The 17,325-nt window shown below is 44.0% G+C and overlaps 1 protein-coding gene and 6 non-coding genes across 9 annotated transcripts in view; all 7 read right to left on the bottom strand.

Moving 5' to 3' along the window:
• Window positions 1–926: 926 nt before the first annotated feature.
• On the bottom strand, window positions 927–999 carry trnar-acg (transfer RNA arginine (anticodon ACG)). Its single transcript has one exon. It is a non-coding gene; the product is annotated as a tRNA-Arg (tRNA).
• Window positions 1,000–2,626: 1,627 nt separating this feature from the next.
• On the bottom strand, window positions 2,627–2,699 carry trnar-acg (transfer RNA arginine (anticodon ACG)). The gene has a single exon. It is a non-coding gene; the product is annotated as a tRNA-Arg (tRNA).
• Window positions 2,700–4,324: 1,625 nt separating this feature from the next.
• Window positions 4,325–4,397, bottom strand: trnar-acg (transfer RNA arginine (anticodon ACG)). Its single transcript has one exon. It is a non-coding gene; the product is annotated as a tRNA-Arg (tRNA).
• Window positions 4,398–6,028: 1,631 nt separating this feature from the next.
• Window positions 6,029–6,101, bottom strand: trnar-acg (transfer RNA arginine (anticodon ACG)). Its single transcript has one exon. It is a non-coding gene; the product is annotated as a tRNA-Arg (tRNA).
• A 1,629-nt stretch (window positions 6,102–7,730) lies between these two features.
• On the bottom strand, window positions 7,731–7,803 carry trnar-acg (transfer RNA arginine (anticodon ACG)). Its single transcript has one exon. It is a non-coding gene; the product is annotated as a tRNA-Arg (tRNA).
• Window positions 7,804–9,391: 1,588 nt separating this feature from the next.
• trnar-acg (transfer RNA arginine (anticodon ACG)) lies at window positions 9,392–9,464 on the bottom strand. The gene has a single exon. It is a non-coding gene; the product is annotated as a tRNA-Arg (tRNA).
• A 3,011-nt stretch (window positions 9,465–12,475) lies between these two features.
• Window positions 12,476–17,325, bottom strand: part of LOC115113653 (disintegrin and metalloproteinase domain-containing protein 10-like) — an 85,071-nt gene continuing 80,221 nt past the window's right edge. For all 3 annotated transcript variants that reach the window (XM_029641542.2, XM_029641544.2, XM_029641545.2), the window contains 6 exons: window positions 17,081–17,231; window positions 16,753–16,936; window positions 16,529–16,637; window positions 16,167–16,387; window positions 15,823–15,949; window positions 12,476–15,651 (listed from right to left, as the gene is read on the bottom strand). In XM_029641542.2, the coding sequence (XP_029497402.1) occupies window positions 15,542–15,651; window positions 15,823–15,949; window positions 16,167–16,387; window positions 16,529–16,637; window positions 16,753–16,936; window positions 17,081–17,231 (902 nt within the window). In that variant the 3' untranslated portion in view covers window positions 12,476–15,541. The remainder of the gene's footprint in view (window positions 15,652–15,822; window positions 15,950–16,166; window positions 16,388–16,528; window positions 16,638–16,752; window positions 16,937–17,080; window positions 17,232–17,325) is intronic.

The raw sequence follows: 17,325 nt of genomic DNA, 5'->3' as shown, positions 1-17,325 counted from the left end.
GCTGTGAGATGTTACCCCACTCTTCCACCAAGGCAACTGCAAGTTCCCGGACATTTATGGGGGGAATGGCCCTAGCCCTCACCCTCCGATCCAACAGGTCCCAGACGTGCTCAATGGGATTGAGGTGCGGGTTCTTCGCTGGCCATGGCAGAACACTGACATTCCTGTCTTGCAGGAAATCACACACAGAACGAGCAGTATGGCTGGTGGCATTGTCATGCTGGAGGGTCACGTCAGGATGAGCCTGCAGGAAGGGTACCACATGAGGGGGTAGGATGTCTTCCTTGTAACACACAGCATTGAGATTGCCTGCAATGACAAGCTCAGTCTGATGATGCTGTGACTCACCGTCCCAGACCAGGACGTACCCTCCACCTCCATCCCGCTCCAGAGTACAGGCCTCGGTGTAACACTCATTCCTTCGACAATAAACGTATATCCGACCATCAGCCCTGGTGAGACAAAACCGCAACTCGTCAATGAAGAGCACTTTTTGACAGTCCTGTCTGGTCCAACAAAGGTGGGTTTGTGCCCACGCAGATGAGCAGGTACCCTGGGCATCTTTCTTTTGGTGTTTTTCAGAGTCAGTAGAAAGGCCTCTTTAGTGTCCTAAGTTTTCAAAACTTCTTAATTGCCTACCATCTGTAAGCTGTTAGTGTCTTAATGATGTTCCACATATGCATGTTCATTCATTGTTTATGGTTCATTGAACACGCATGGGAAACAGTGTTTAATCCCATTAAAATTAAGATCTGTGAAGTTATTTGTATTTTTACGAATTATCTTTGAAAGACAAGGTCCTGAAAAAGGGAAGTTTTTTTTTGATGGGTTTATGAGGTATAAATTATTGGTGCATGTAGGCAAAGACACTCAGCACAAATTGAAAATATATCGCTCATTTCCAAATCTCACTCAGACAAAACGCACGAGCTTGCCAGGAGTCGAACCTAGAATCTTCTGATCCGTAGTCAGACGCGTTATCCATTGCGCCACAAGCCCGATACTAAATTCACCCTAACTCTGCTCTAATTGGTCAATTCTGGATACTTGGTAGCGGACGGTAATATGATTGGTTATTATGGTTATTAGGCGCATCAGACTTGCGGACATTGAGGGGATTCGAATCATCTGGGCCAGGCGCCCGGTTAGGTGTTTGGCACCTGGTGAAATTTGGAATCGAACTGCTTCCCGGGCGTGAGCACCGTTCAAAGCCCACGGCGAAGTCGGCTCAAAACAAAAGTGACGTAATTATGTATGTCGAGTAATGAGTAGGATTCAGTGTTTTCACCTGCAAAAGTGATTGTTTTATTTGTTGAAAACGCGTTATCGGCCTTCCCAATGAAAACAACTTAGAAAATTCGAACATATATTTCATGGAAAAGTTATGTTGAATGTTTCTGGAACACGCACTATGCTGCCTTGTTGACAACATGATCGAGCAGTGAGGGCCCTCATCGGCCGATGAAGCGCCCAAACTTAACATTTATAAATATTTGTATGAACATACCAAGATTGAACAACTGAGACATAAACTGAGCAAGTTCCACAGACATGTGACTAACATAAATGGAATAACGTGTCCCTGAACAAAGGGGGTCAAAATCAAAAGTAACAGTCAGTATCTGGTGTGGCCACCAGCTGCATTAAGAACTGCAGTGCATCTCCTCCTCATGGACTGCACCAGATTTGTCAGTTCTTGCTGTGAGATGTTACCCCACTCTTCCACCAAGGCAACTGCAAGTTCCCGGACATTTCTGGGGGGAATGGCCCTAGCCCTCACCCTCTGATCCAACAGGTCCCAGACGTGCTCAATGGGATTGAGGTACGGGTTCTTCGCTGGCCATGGCAGAACACTGACATTCCTGTCTTGCAGGAAATCACACACAGAACGAGCAGTATGGCTGGTGGCATTGTCATGCTGGAGGGTCACGTCAGGATGAGCCTGCAGGAAGGGTACCACATGAGGGGGGAGGATGTCTTCCTTGTAACACACAGCATTGAGATTGCCTGCAATGACAAGCTCAGTCTGATGATGCTGTGACTCACCGTCCCAGACCAGGACGTACCCTCCACCTCCATCCCGCTCCAGAGTACAGGCCTCGGTGTAACACTCATTCCTTCGACAATAAACGTATATCCGACCATCAGCCCTGGTGAGACAAAACCGCAACTCGTCAATGAAGAGCACTTTTTGACAGTCCTGTCTGGTCCAACAAAGGTGGGTTTGTGCCCACGCAGATGAGCAGGGACCCTGGGCATCTTTCTTTTGGTGTTTTTCAGAGTCAGTAGAAAGGCATCTTTAGTGTCCTAAGTTTTCAAAACGTCTTAATTGCCTACCATCTGTAAGCTGTTAGTGTCTTAATGATGTTCCACATATGCATGTTCATTCATTGTTTATGGTTCATTGAACATGCATGGGAAACAGTGTTTAATCCCATTAAAATTAAGATCTGTGAAGTTATTTGTATTTTTACGAATTATCTTTGAAAGACAAGGTCCTGAAAAAGGGAAGTTTATTTTTTTGATGGGTTTATGAGGTATAAATTATTGGTGCATGTAGGCAAAGACACTCAGCACAAATTGAAAATATATCGCTCATTTCCAAATCTCACTCAGACAAAACGCACGAGCTTGCCAGGAGTCGAACCTAGAATCTTCTGATCCGTAGTCAGACGCGTTATCCATTGCGCCACAAGCCCGATACTAAATTCACCCTAACTCTGCTCTAATTGGTCAATTCTGGATACTTGGTAGCGGACGGTAATATGATTGGTTATTATGGTTATTAGGCGCATCAGACTTGCGGACATTGAGGGATTCGAATCATCTGGGCCAGGCGCCCGGTTAGGGTGTTTGGCACCTGGTGAAATTTGGAATCGAACTGCTTCCCGGGCGTGAGCACCGTTCAAAGCCCACGGCGAAGTCGGCTCAAAACAAAAGTGACGTAATTATGTATGTCGAGTAATGAGTAGGATTCAGTGTTTTCACCTGCAAAAGTGATTGTTTTATTTGTTGAAAACGCGTTATCGGCCTTCCCAATGAAAACGACTTTGAAAATTCGAACATATATTTCATGGAAAAGTTATGTTGAATGTTTCTGGAACACGCACTATGCTGCCTTGTTGACAACATGATCGAGCGGTGAGGGCCCTCATCGGCCGATGAAGCGTAACAAACTTAACATTTATAAATATTTGTATGAACATACCAAGATTGAACAACTGAGACATAAACTGAGCAAGTTCCACAGACATGTGACTAACATAAATGGAATAACGTGTCCCTGAACAAAGGGGGTCAAAATCAAAAGTAACAGTCAGTATCTGGTGTGGCCACCAGCTGCATTAAGAACTGCAGTGCATCTCCTCCTCATGGACTGCACCAGATTTGCCAGTTCTTGCTGTGAGATGTTACCCCACTCTTCCACCAAGGCAACTGCAAGTTCCCGGACATTTATGGGGGGAATGGCCCTAGCCCTCACCCTCCGATCCAACAGGTCCCAGACGTGCTCAATGGGATTGAGGTGCGGGTTCTTCGCTGGCCATGGCAGAACACTGACATTCCTGTCTTGCAGGAAATCACACACAGAACGAGCAGTATGGCTGGTGGCATTGTCATGCTGGAGGGTCACGTCAGGATGAGCCTGCAGGAAGGGTACCACATGAGGGGGTAGGATGTCTTCCTTGTAACACACAGCATTGAGATTGCCTGCAATGACAAGCTCAGTCTGATGATGCTGTGACTCACCGTCCCAGACCAGGACGTACCCTCCACCTCCATCCCGCTCCAGAGTACAGGCCTCGGTGTAACACTCATTCCTTCGACAATAAACGTATATCCGACCATCAGCCCTGGTGAGACAAAACCGCAACTCGTCAATGAAGAGCACTTTTTGACAGTCCTGTCTGGTCCAACAAAGGTGGGTTTGTGCCCACGCAGATGAGCAGGTACCCTGGGCATCTTTCTTTGGTGTTTTTCAGAGTCAGTAGAAAGGCCTCTTTAGTGTCCTAAGTTTTCAAAACTTCTTAATTGCCTACCATCTGTAAGCTGTTAGTGTCTTAATGATGTTCCACATATGCATGTTCATTCATTGTTTATGGTTCATTGAACACGCATGGGAAACAGTGTTTAATCCCATTAAAATTAAGATCTGTGAAGTTATTTGTATTTTTACGAATTATCTTTGAAAGACAAGGTCCTGAAAAAGGGAAGTTTTTTTTTGATGGGTTTATGAGGTATAAATTATTGGTGCATGTAGGCAAAGACACTCAGCACAAATTGAAAATATATCGCTCATTTCCAAATCTCACTCAGACAAAACGCACGAGCTTGCCAGGAGTCGAACCTAGAATCTTCTGATCCGTAGTCAGACGCGTTATCCATTGCGCCACAAGCCCGATACTAAATTCACCCTAACTCTGCTCTAATTGGTCAATTCTGGATACTTGGTAGCGGACGGTAATATGATTGGTTATTATGGTTATTAGGCGCATCAGACTTGCGGACATTGAGGGGATTCGAATCATCTGGGCCAGGCGCCCGGTTAGGGTGTTTGGCACCTGGTGAAATTTGGAATCGAACTGCTTCCCGGGCGTGAGCACCGTTCAAAGCCCACGGCGAAGTCGGCTCAAAACAAAAGTGACGTAATTATGTATGTCGAGTAATGAGTAGGATTCAGTGTTTTCACCTGCAAAAGTGATTGTTTTATTTGTTGAAAACGCGTTATCGGCCTTCCCAATGAAAACGACTTTGAAAATTCGAACATATATTTCATGGAAAAGTTATGTTGAATGTTTCTGGAACACGCACTATGCTGCCTTGTTGACAACATGATCGAGCGGTGAGGGCCCTCATCGGCCGATGAAGCGTAACAAACTTAACATTTATAAATATTTGTATGAACATACCAAGATTGAACAACTGAGACATAAACTGAGCAAGTTCCACAGACATGTGACTAACATAAATGGAATAACGTGTCCCTGAACAAAGGGAGGTCAAAATCAAAAGTAACAGTCAGTATCTGGTGTGGCCACCAGCTGCATTAAGAACTGCAGTGCATCTCCTCCTCATGGACTGCACCAGATTTGCCAGTTCTTGCTGTGAGATGTTACCCCACTCTTCCACCAAGGCAACTGCAAGTTCCCGGACATTTATGGGGGGGAATGGCCCTATCCCTCACCCTCCGATCCAACAGGTCCCAGACGTGCTCAATGGGATTGAGGTGCGGGTTCTTCGCTGGCCATGGCAGAACACTGACATTCCTGTCTTGCAGGAAATCACACACAGAACGAGCAGTATGGCTGGTGGCATTGTCATGCTGGAGGGTCACGTCAGGATGAGCCTGCAGGAAGGGTACCACATGAGGGGGTAGGATGTCTTCCTTGTAACACACAGCATTGAGATTGCCTGCAATGACAAGCTCAGTCTGATGATGCTGTGACTCACCGTCCCAGACCAGGACGTACCCTCCACCTCCATCCCGCTCCAGAGTACAGGCCTCGGTGTAACACTCATTCCTTCGACAATAAACGTATATCCGACCATCAGCCCTGGTGAGACAAAACCGCAACTCGTCAATGAAGAGCACTTTTTGACAGTCCTGTCTGGTCCAACAAAGGTGGGTTTGTGCCCACGCAGATGAGCAGGTACCCTGGGCATCTTTCTTTTGGTGTTTTTCAGAGTCAGTAGAAAGGCCTCTTTAGTGTCCTAAGTTTTCAAAACTTCTTAATTGCCTACCATCTGTAAGCTGTTAGTGTCTTAATGATGTTCCACATATGCATGTTCATTCATTGTTTATGGTTCATTGAACACGCATGGGAAACAGTGTTTAATCCCATTAAAATTAAGATCTGTGAAGTTATTTGTATTTTTACGAATTATCTTTGAAAGACAAGGTCCTGAAAAAGGGAAGTTTCTTTTTTTGATGGGTTTATGAGGTATAAATTATTGGTGCATGTAGGCAAAGACACTCAGCACAAATTGAAAATATATCGCTCATTTCCAAATCTCACTCAGACAAAACGCACGAGCTTGCCAGGAGTCGAACCTAGAATCTTCTGATCCGTAGTCAGACGCGTTATCCATTGCGCCACAAGCCCGATACTAAATTCACCCTAACTCTGCTCTAATTGGTCAATTCTGGATACTTGGTAGCGGACGGTAATATGATTGGTTATTATGGTTATTAGGCGCATCAGACTTGCGGACATTGAGGGGATTCGAATCATCTGGGCCAGGCGCCCGGTTAGGGTGTTTGGCACCTGGTGAAATTTGGAATCGAACTGCTTCCCGGGCGTGAGCACCGTTCAAAGCCCACGGCGAAGTCGGCTCAAAACAAAAGTGACGTAATTATGTATGTCGAGTAATGAGTAGGATTCAGTGTTTTCACCTGCAAAAGTGATTGTTTTATTTGTTGAAAACGCGTTATCGGCCTTCCCAATGAAAACGACTTTGAAAATTCGAACATATATTTCATGGAAAAGTTATGTTGAATGTTTCTGGAACACGCACTATGCTGCCTTGTTGACAACATGATCGAGCGGTGAGGGCCCTCATCGGCCGATGAAGCGTAACAAACTTAACATTTATAAATATTTGTATGAACATACCAAGATTGAACAACTGAGACATAAACTGAGCAAGTTCCACAGACATGTGACTAACATAAATGGAATAACGTGTCCCTGAACAAAGGGGGTCAAAATCAAAAGTAACAGTCAGTATCTGGTGTGGCCACCAGCTGCATTAAGAACTGCAGTGCATCTCCTCCTCATGGACTGCACCAGATTTGCCAGTTCTTGCTGTGAGATGTTACCCCACTCTTCCACCAAGGCAACTGCAAGTTCCCGGACATTTATGGGGGGAATGGCCCTAGCCCTCACCCTCCGATCCAACAGGTCCCAGACGTGCTCAATGGGATTGAGGTGCGGGTTCTTCGCTGGCCATGGCAGAACACTGACATTCCTGTCTTGCAGGAAATCACACACAGAACGAGCAGTATGGCTGGTGGCATTGTCATGCTGGAGGGTCACGTCAGGATGAGCCTGCAGGAAGGGTACCACATGAGGGGGTAGGATGTCTTCCTTGTAACACACAGCATTGAGATTGCCTGCAATGACAAGCTCAGTCTGATGATGCTGTGACTCACCGTCCCAGACCAGGACGTACCCTCCACCTCCATCCCGCTCCAGAGTACAGGCCTCGGTGTAACACTCATTCCTTCGACAATAAACGTATATCCGACCATCAGCCCTGGTGAGACAAAACCGCAACTCGTCAATGAAGAGCACTTTTTGACAGTCCTGTCTGGTCCAACAAAGGTGGGTTTGTGCCCACGCAGATGAGCAGGTACCCTGGGCATCTTTCTTTTGGTGTTTTTCAGAGTCAGTAGAAAGGCCTCTTTAGTGTCCTAAGTTTTCAAAACTTCTTAATTGCCTACCATCTGTAAGCTGTTAGTGTCTTAATGATGTTCCACATATGCATGTTCATTCATTGTTTATGGTTCATTGAACACGCATGGGAAACAGTGTTTAATCCCATTAAAATTAAGATCTGTGAAGTTATTTGTATTTTTACGAATTATCTTTGAAAGACAAGGTCCTGAAAAAGGGAAGTTTATTTTTTTGATGGGTTTATGAGGTATAAATTATTGGTGCATGTAGGCAAAGACACTCAGCACAAATTGAAAATATATCGCTCATTTCCAAATCTCACTCAGACAAAACGCACGAGCTTGCCAGGAGTCGAACCTAGAATGTTCTGATCCGTAGTCAGACGCGTTATCCATTGCGCCACAAGCCCGATACTAAATTCACCCTAACTCTGCTCTAATTGGTCAATTCTGGATACTTGGTAGCGGACGGTAATATGATTGGTTATTATGGTTATTAGGCGCATCAGACTTGCGGACATTGAGGGGATTCGAATCATCTGGGCCAGGCGCCCGGTTAGGGTGTTTGGCACCTGGTGAAATTTGGAATCGAACTGCTTCCCGGGCGTGAGCACCGTTCAAAGCCCACGGCGAAGTCGGCTCAAAACAAAAGTGACGTAATTATGTATGTCGAGTAATGAGTAGGATTCAGTGTTTTCACCTGCAAAAGTGATTGTTTTATTTGTTGAAAACGCGTTATCGGCCTTCCCAATGAAAACAACTTAGAAAATTCGAACATATATTTCATGGAAAAGTTATGTTGAATGTTTCTGGAACACGCACTATGCTGCCTTGTTGACAACATGATCGAGCAGTGAGGGCCCTCCTCGGCCCATAAAGCGTATTGAACAACTGAGACATAAACTGAACAAGTTCCACAGACATGTGACTAACATAAATGCAATAACGTGTCCCTGAACAAAGGGGGGTCAAAATCAAAAGTAACAGTCAGTATCTGGTGTGGCCACCAGCTGCATTAAGAACTGCAGTGCATCTCCTCCTCATGGACTGCACCAGATTTGTCAGTTCTTGCTGTGAGATGTTACCCCACTCTTCCACCAAGGCAACTGCAAGTTCCCGGACATTTCTGGGGGGAATGGCCCTAGCCCTCACCCTCTGATCCAACAGGTCCCAGACGTGCTCAATGGGATTGAGGTACGGGTTCTTCGCTGGCCATGGCAGAACACTGACATTCCTGTCTTGCAGGAAATCACACACAGAACGAGCCGTATGGCTGGTGGCATTGTCATGCTGGAGGGTCACGTCAGGATGAGCCTGCAGGAAGGGTACCACATGAGGGGGGAGGATGTCTTCCTTGTAACACACAGCATTGAGATTGCCTGCAATGACAAGCTCAGTCTGATGATGCTGTGACACACTGCCCCAGACCAGGACGTACCCTCCACCTCCATCCCGCTCCAGAGTACAGGCCTCGGTGTAACACTCATTCCTTCGACAATAAACGCATATCCGACCATCAGCCCTGGTGAGACAAAACCGCAACTCGTCAATGAAGAGCACTTTTTGACAGTCCTGTCTGGTCTAACAAAGGTGGGTTTGTGCCCACGCAGATGAGCAGGGACCCTGGGCATCGTTCTTTTGGTGTTTTTCAGAGTCAGTAGAAAGGCATCTTTAGTGTCCTAAGTTTTCAAAACGTCTTAATTGCCTACCATCTGTAAGCTGTTAGTGTCTTAATGATGTTCCGCATATGCATGTTCATGAATTGTTTATGGTTCATTGAACATGCATGGGAAACAGTGTGTAATCCCATTCAAATGAAGATCTGTGAAGTTATTTGTATTTTTACGAATTAACTTTGAAAGACAAGGTCCTGAAACAGGGAAGTTTCTTTTTTTGATGGGTTTATGAGGTATAAATTATTGGTGCATGTAGGCAAAGACACTCAGCACAAATTGAAAATATATCGCTCTTTTCCAAATCTCACTCAGACAAAATGCACGAGCTTGCCAGGAGTCGAACCTAGAATCTTCTGATCCGTAGTCAGACGCGTTATCCATTGCGCCACAAGCCCGTTCCTTACTAGTATAGCCTCCGCAGGTCTCCTGCTCTGTGACGAAAGGCAGAAGAAAATCGTATTTGTCTTGAGTCGGATACTTCAATCGGCAGGGGCGGCTCTATCTTTTTAGGGGCTTAAACTAGATTTGGTTGGTCTCCCCACCCCACCGCAAAACATTCTAGCGCGTCGGCCCCCTTTCCTTTCCCCCGAGAGGAAATGTTATGTTTTCATGTTCATTGTCTGCAGTTCTACACATTTTTCCATGGGGAGAAAGAAAATGTTGACATTTTATAACGAATATAACGCAATTCTAGATTTTATTCATGGGACAGAGATACATTTTTTTTTTATAGCAGATTCAGAGCTAATTTCATGCAATGATACCTATTTTGCTATAGGATGGAGAGACATTTTAAAGATAAATTCCTACAATTCTACACATTTTGCCATGATTTATTTCATGTTAATATGATATCTAAGTGAGAATGACGAACAAAATCAATGGGGGTCCCCTAGAGGGTTCCCCAATTACCGGTCGCTATTCGATTACTACAGGTTTAGATAGCTGGCTAGACTAACTACTAATCTAAGAATTGACATGGGTAATTGTCAGCCAATCCAGTGACTGACATAAAATAAAAACTGCTGATGCACAATCAACTGGTGTATTCTACTATTCTTACTCTCAATAGTAAGTTGAGACCCTGACTAAATAAATAAAACATTGGTTTGTATCTTTCAATTTTCTCCAACTACAGTATCTGTTTTCCAACCTAATTTATATAAAAAGATGTATAAAAAAATCTTGACAATCATGAATTTTTACTAAGATTCAAATGTTATACAGATATTGTCAAATGGTTGCAAATAAGTAATTATAATTATAACATTTTGTACAAATTAGGATTCACAACCTGTGTACACAAAGTCATATTCATACATTTTAGAAAAATATTCTGCCCTGGGGCCACTTTTCATTTGTCTTGTTATGCCTAACATCTAACTGGAGCCTTTTCCATCTAAATTCTTACTGACTCCCAATAGGCATGGGAATTGATGGGCACACTGCATCAGAGATAAATTAATAATTTGCAGCATCCCACGAATTTGTTGGCCACACAGTATTTTCACACACCGAGCTACACACAACAGCCATAGCCTTGGTAAGCAGACTGGGTGCTAAAACTACAGCCGACAGTGTTTGAGCATCATCCTCTGTCCCCAGGATTCATTCACAGGCCTCCCTCTCCCTCTTTAATGTCTGACACCAGACTGGATCAGATGGCCCAGCACACAGCAGGACTGCTCTCCCTGTCCCAGTTGTGTCTGAGGGAAATTAGATCCTACCCTGGACAAACTGTCCCCCTGGTTTCCCCAGAGAGCTTTGTCCCAGAGATAGCTCGGTGCCATGAAGCGACTGTGCATCTGAAGCAGGCCCCAAACAAAACAGCCTACCTACCCCCTTATGGGCTGCAGTGTTCAGGCATAAGACCAATCTGCAGAACAGGACACTGATTAGACAGGGACCATGGTTACACTTCACATGGCCCTCATAGCCCTGTATACTGATACCCTGATTACAGCTACTTACATATTTTAATTGGGAGTTTCAGCACATAACTGGTGTGGCAGAAATGGTGAGAAGTCATTGTGAAGATTGGAATGCAGAGAGCAGTGTCAGGGAGGCTGCGGGCAATTACCTCTGCTCTCAGTGCTGAGGAAGTACAAAGGCAGACAGGTCTACGATTTTACTAGAGCCGTGGCTACCTTGGGGCTGTGTGATATAGAAAAGTGTTCCAACATAATGAGAAATATGTCATTAGCTGTAAGGAAAAAACCTTGGGAGATAATATAATAGTATCTCCTCTATTGGATGCTGCTGAGAAATGTCCCCATCACTTCAAACAATCCAAACTAGAGAAACTAAATTATCCACAGAAACCACTGCCAATGTAAGGAAATTAGCCTGATTTTTCATATTTGTTTTACAATACAAAACATTAACATATGAAAGACAACATTTAGACGCACATGAACATCACTGACATCACACCTGCCCAGCCCGACCAGCTCTGTCAATATTTAGATAATGAACCATATGCTTTTTCTATCGTCTTAATGGAGGATTGGTTTATTTCAAGATAATTAACGAGAAGACTATCGTCCAACCCATGCACCCTCATGACAGGTCTTGAAATATGATCAAACTGATTCAAAGTACATTTACATTAATACTTTTGACAGCCAACTTTCTAACTCCGCGCATTACTTCTGGACTGTAATTGCATTCCCAAAAGGTATGGATTATTGAGCCATTGTTAGTTTTACACTTAAGACATGACTCTCCTTCTGCTGTATAATTAGTGAATTTTGTCTCTTGTATAATATATTAGTTTACAAATTGCATGGATTTGATTTTTTCTACATTGGTCAGTGCAAAATAGCTTTTTTAATTGTGTCATGGAAGTACATATGTCCTACTACCAAATCATTTACTGTTTCTATACCTTTTAAGTTTCCATGTTATTATCAGTGCATTCTGAAAAGCTATTCAAGGATTGTTCAATAAGATTTATTTTTTGCTAGTGAAAGTGGTTCATGTAGAATCCATTTCAGTTTCTTCCATATTGTTATAGTGTTCTTAACTATGAAGTTGTTAATGTTCTTAGCGCTATCCTTTGAAAAATAGACATGTGAAAAGATTCTGGAGGTGTGCATGCACATCTTCAATATGTACCCATTGTTCCTTTTGAGTGCATTTAACAACATATCAAGTAAAAGCCTTGGGTGGGGAGTTGATGCAATTCCAAGTCTGGGAGGTTAAAACCACCCTCAGATTTAGGGAGATGTAAAACCTTTATTTTTATTCTGAGTTTATGAGCTTGATTTCCTTGGACGCTAGCCCAGTCAAGCTGTGTGATATCTTGAAGTGGGCCTTCTGGTTTGCTCATCCTCTGAAAGTGACAAAGAACAAACCAACCATACAATGATTTCTCAGACATTCTTTTTCCATTCTCAGAACAAAATTTTGTTGATCAAATCTATTTTTATTAAAGCATTTCAAGTAGTTCAAAAAAAACAAAAAACATATTTGCACAGTACTTTTAGCAATTTTAGTAAAATTTTTCAAAGTGAGCAGAACAGGAAACAGAGCCAAGAAAAGAAAATTGTAAAGAATATTGAAGACACTGTATAAAACACAGCAGACATTAATATCAGACAGTAGTACTAGACTTTTCCATTCTGGATTCCCTCGGTTTACATCACTTACATTTCAGAGCCCGCTTTTCTCAAAATACTTTTAGCAAGACAAATTAAAGACAGAAATGTAAATCCCAGGCACCGCCCTCTATACACCCACCTATTACCTTACCACAGGAATAAAAAGACAATGAGAAGAATGATTTAAGACGACCACACTCCGATGAGCCTTACTAAATGCCAAAAAGTAATGAGAAACAATAATTTTACTATCCAGCACAAACCCATACCCACCAGCACCAAACAGAAAGAACAGAGAAAGACGTGTTAGAATCAAGGGAGGATCAGTTTTGTTTCTATTTCAGAGGCTCTCTTGTAGACATTGTATGTGGCTACATAGATAAGAGCCATTTTTCCTCGATAATGACCAGTTTTGGGAGGAAACAATCAAGGCATTAATATGTGAAGAGGCCTGCTTGTCGTTAATTAAGCTCCAGGACACTCTTCCTCGGGTCTACCTACCTGATAAGGCATAACGGGCCAGAATCAGTCATAAAATATCAATATTCACAGATCATTTAAATGGGATAAACAAAGTAATCCAAAATAAAAGGACTTAGGGTTACCTCCTGAACTTGAGTACTAGTCTATGTTCATTCTGAGAAACTTATTTGAGAGACCTTGGTAACAGGCTTTGAAAGACTTTCAACACCTGCCACACAAATACAGGACAACAAACAGGATGGTACATTTATCCCACGTCCTCTCCTCTCCCTAGTCAGTCAGTCAAGTTGACCTTCTAAAAGACACCTGAAGTCAGGCAGTGTCACTATTGCAATCTGTTTCCTCAAGCCTCCTGAGACTTCAGCACTCCGAGCTGATAAACAGAGTCTCTTTGGATATCCTGCCTTTGTCCTGGTCCGTGGCTCTGAGCCGGCAGTACATTACAAACCCCACTGACCTGCAGACAGACTGTGGAGTTGCAATGGGCTCAGGAGAATCAGACTCAACTCCATTTAGACACATTGTTTTTACACAAAACAAAGACTATGACATACACGTTTATTTTGGTGGAGATCATCCCCAGAGCAGAGCTACGTACTTCCAATAGGGATGTGGGGTTAGGGAGAGACAGGACATGCAACACAGATATGCATCATAGGAGAGAGAGACACAACATGGAAATGATAGCCAAAGGGAGAAAAGTTAGAGGTAATTGGTAGCCTTATCAATCTCAGTTCATATGTAACAGCTTGGCATAGCTGGACACTCCGACATTAAGCCATTGTAGGACTTATGCGAAAACAATTCCTCCACATATACAAATATCTGAATTGCTAAAATAAGAGACAAAAGGAAAAAACAACAATCACATTAAAGCCATCCAGGATCTTCATCTGGCAAACCATTCATCACATTCCTAATGCATGCCATAAGTGTAAAAGATTCCTCAAGCAGCCTTCAAATTGGTATGTAACAGGGCATTCAATTGTTCCCAGGTCAGCTCTTAAAGACTGTGCGTTTATTAAGGTAACAACATTGGTGAGGGCAGCCGAGCAAGGTGAGAGCATGTCCAGACCAGTACAGTGACCGTCTGTGATGCCCTCTGTAATATTGCCCCCTATGGACCCTGGCCTGTGTTCGCAGGCTCTGGCCAAGGCCCTGTGACTTGAATGATATGATGTGACAACGTTCAGTGACATAGTCATGAGGTGTAGCACCAGCCAGCCCTCGGACAGCCTTGTATGCTAAAGCATTGAAGATTCTCTCCTTTCTCCCTCCATCCTACCCATCTCTCGTATTATAAATTGTATTTTAATGTTTAAGGACAATTGGAAGATTAGTCCAAATGAGGACTAAAAGAGATCCAAATCAAAAATCTCACATGGAATGATCAATAGACAAGTACATCTGCTGCATTTAGCGGCTCAGTGATTCACAACAATGCATTGAGTCAGGAAAAAAATAGCTGAAGAGAACAACATGTCATAATTACGTAAAAAATGTAAAAGCAAAAAAAATATGACACCTTCCACCAGCCCAATGATATCCCACGACATCACAACAGTCTCTACAACTCTGTCGCCTCTATACTGCTTTAATCTTATTCAGCTTTATGTTTACATTCCCTCCATGTTCTGATAACCGAGGTCTGTTCTGATCCACCCCACAGCAGCTTCTAAATGTGACAGATAGGGCTGTTTTTTGTTTTATTAATCCTGAGAGAGTGAATTAAAACAGTAAATAATCTTTACCAGACAGCAGGAAAACAATCGATTACATATGATACAAAGAAAAAAAATCTATAATCTCAATACCTGTACAATTGCACGCAGAAAGAAATACAAGCCTGTGCATCTTTTCTTATCATGTTTTGATTTAAAAAATAATAATTACATTGGCAAATTAGTCTCTTCTGCTGCAATGTCTCACATCCTGGCTTTGCATGGCAGCTAAAACCTATGTGACCTGCAGTCCTGTTTTCCTGCTCAGGAGGGCAGCACTTCAGAAAGGACAAACAGATGAAAGTAGCTAAAAAGGTGGTGAGGAGAGGCTGCATTACCACAATGCTGCTGCTCTCCTCTGCACTCCAGGAAAAAAAAAAGAAACAGAAATCAGTCATTTTCTCTTCCCGTCATTGCCAAGAGCTTTCCTATAATATTTTCTGCTTACAGCTGTGTGAAGGACAGCTCAGCTGGCTCCCAGAGCAGTGGTGTTGATATAGTCCGTTAGGTCCTGGAACTGTACGTCTTGTCTATTGAAATCAGTTCTGTTGACAGTTTTAGCTTTGCAGATGGGTGGTTTCAATGAATGGTACAGGTAACTCTTTGGAGGGAAGTGTTCCCACTGTAGGCACTAGGAAGAACCAAGGCAAAGAGGGGCCCAGTGTCTCAGCGTCTCATCTGACCCAACTGATAGTTCTCTCTGGGCTGGCGTTGGTTTCGCTGCTGCTGGGGCTGCTGGCCATTCGATTGCTGCTGTCTCCTCCTCTTCAACGTGCCTGCATGGGAGACACGAACACACTGCTCTCAACATCATAACACTCACACATACCTGTTTGCATAAAATGAACTAGAGTTACACTTACATTTAAGTCATTCTTCCATACACTATGATTATTTTGTCAGTCTAGCTGGGGAGATAAGGCCCCCAGTGTTGAGGCATAACGTACCTGGCAGTGGCTTGGGTGGGGGCAGTTTGGGGTTGCTGCTGGGTGTGTGAACACTGCAAATCTTGATGAAACCAGCCATCAGCATGATGAGAGCAATGCCCATCAGCAACACTGCCCACCAGTGAGCCTGGAACACAGATTATGCCAAGTCATATTTTTTCAGTGTCTGACAACTTTCATATTGAAACTGGTAAGAACATTTTATAAATTGAGATGTATTTAGCTCCTGAAATTGTTTTTATGCCAACGGGAGTGACAGTTTCAGCAGTAGGGTGAACTAATATTCTGAACAACACAGGTAACTACAGTACAACAAGGACATTGGCTGGGCCTGGGAAACTAACCACTATCCACTCCGCAATGTTCTCGTAGAGCTCTGCGTTGAAGATGGCTTTCTTTAGCCTGGCCAGGGGGCCGTCTGCGTCCACCAGCCGGCACCTCATGAACACATCGCAGTAACCCTTGAAGTCGTTGCAAGGGGAGCCTGGCTGCAGCGTGGTGATCTTCTTGCTGAAGAAGCCGGCCCACTTCTCGGAGCCTGTGCTGCTGCAGGTGTCGGGTTTCACTGCAGGGTGGGGGAGGAGACGAGGAACACCACTGTGAGGTCACTGCTAACAGGACAGTCCCAGTCTTTGCAGGGTCTTGGTGGTTTAAGATGCATGTCATATTGGGACGGATGGCCAATAATGAGCCGGCGGACACTTACTTCTCTCCTGGCAGCAGACGTGGCACAGCTCAGTCTCGTCTGTTCCCTCAATACTGGCACAGGTACACACCTCCAGAGCATACTTCTCACAGATGGAGCCAGAGCAGCCCTGGTCGACAGAGACGTGGAGAGGGAAAGGGAAAAACAGGGTGAGTGTCAGCTATGCTCAATTGTCATGATTTAAAGCACTTCAACACATGTTTGGTCAGAGAGCTAGACCATACCCCGTTGAGGCAGACTTGTGTCTCTCCATGGCAGGCGGTGAAGTTGGCTTTGGGTTCAGAGGTGGGGCACTGGGCAGTGCCTCCGTTACACATGCCCTGTTCAGCACACTCTGACTCCTCCCTACACTTATCATTGGAGCCCTTGAAGTTGCACGTCGGTGTACAGCACGGACCCTGGCTGGGACTGACAACACAGAACACACACCAAGTCAGCTTCAACTTCCTTTTTACTAAGGCAGAAACAAGTTGAATACTATATTCAATAAATACTACAACAGTACTAACCATAAAATCAACAACATTTTGTCGTACATTATTGGCCACCTACCTGCAAATTTTGCCGGGCTTAAGTTTGCACTTGTTGCCGTCTGCCTCGTTGGCGTTGTAGCAGCACTCGTCTTTACACTGGTCACTGTAACCACAGTCACACTGCTCCCCTGCCTCCACCAGACCATTACCACAGATGGGCTGGCCAGACTCTGCACAAACACACACAGGAAGGAGTGATGAGATGCAATAGAGGACACATAACCTTGGATGTCCATTCCAATGACAAGCGCACCCACACTTCCT

The sequence above is a fragment of the Oncorhynchus nerka genome, linkage group LG28 (assembly GCF_034236695.1).
Source record: "Oncorhynchus nerka isolate Pitt River linkage group LG28, Oner_Uvic_2.0, whole genome shotgun sequence".
Taxonomy (NCBI): Eukaryota; Metazoa; Chordata; class Actinopteri; order Salmoniformes; family Salmonidae; genus Oncorhynchus; species Oncorhynchus nerka.
Note: the sequence above shows the minus strand (reverse complement) of the source record. Positions and strands in the feature narration are given on the sequence as shown.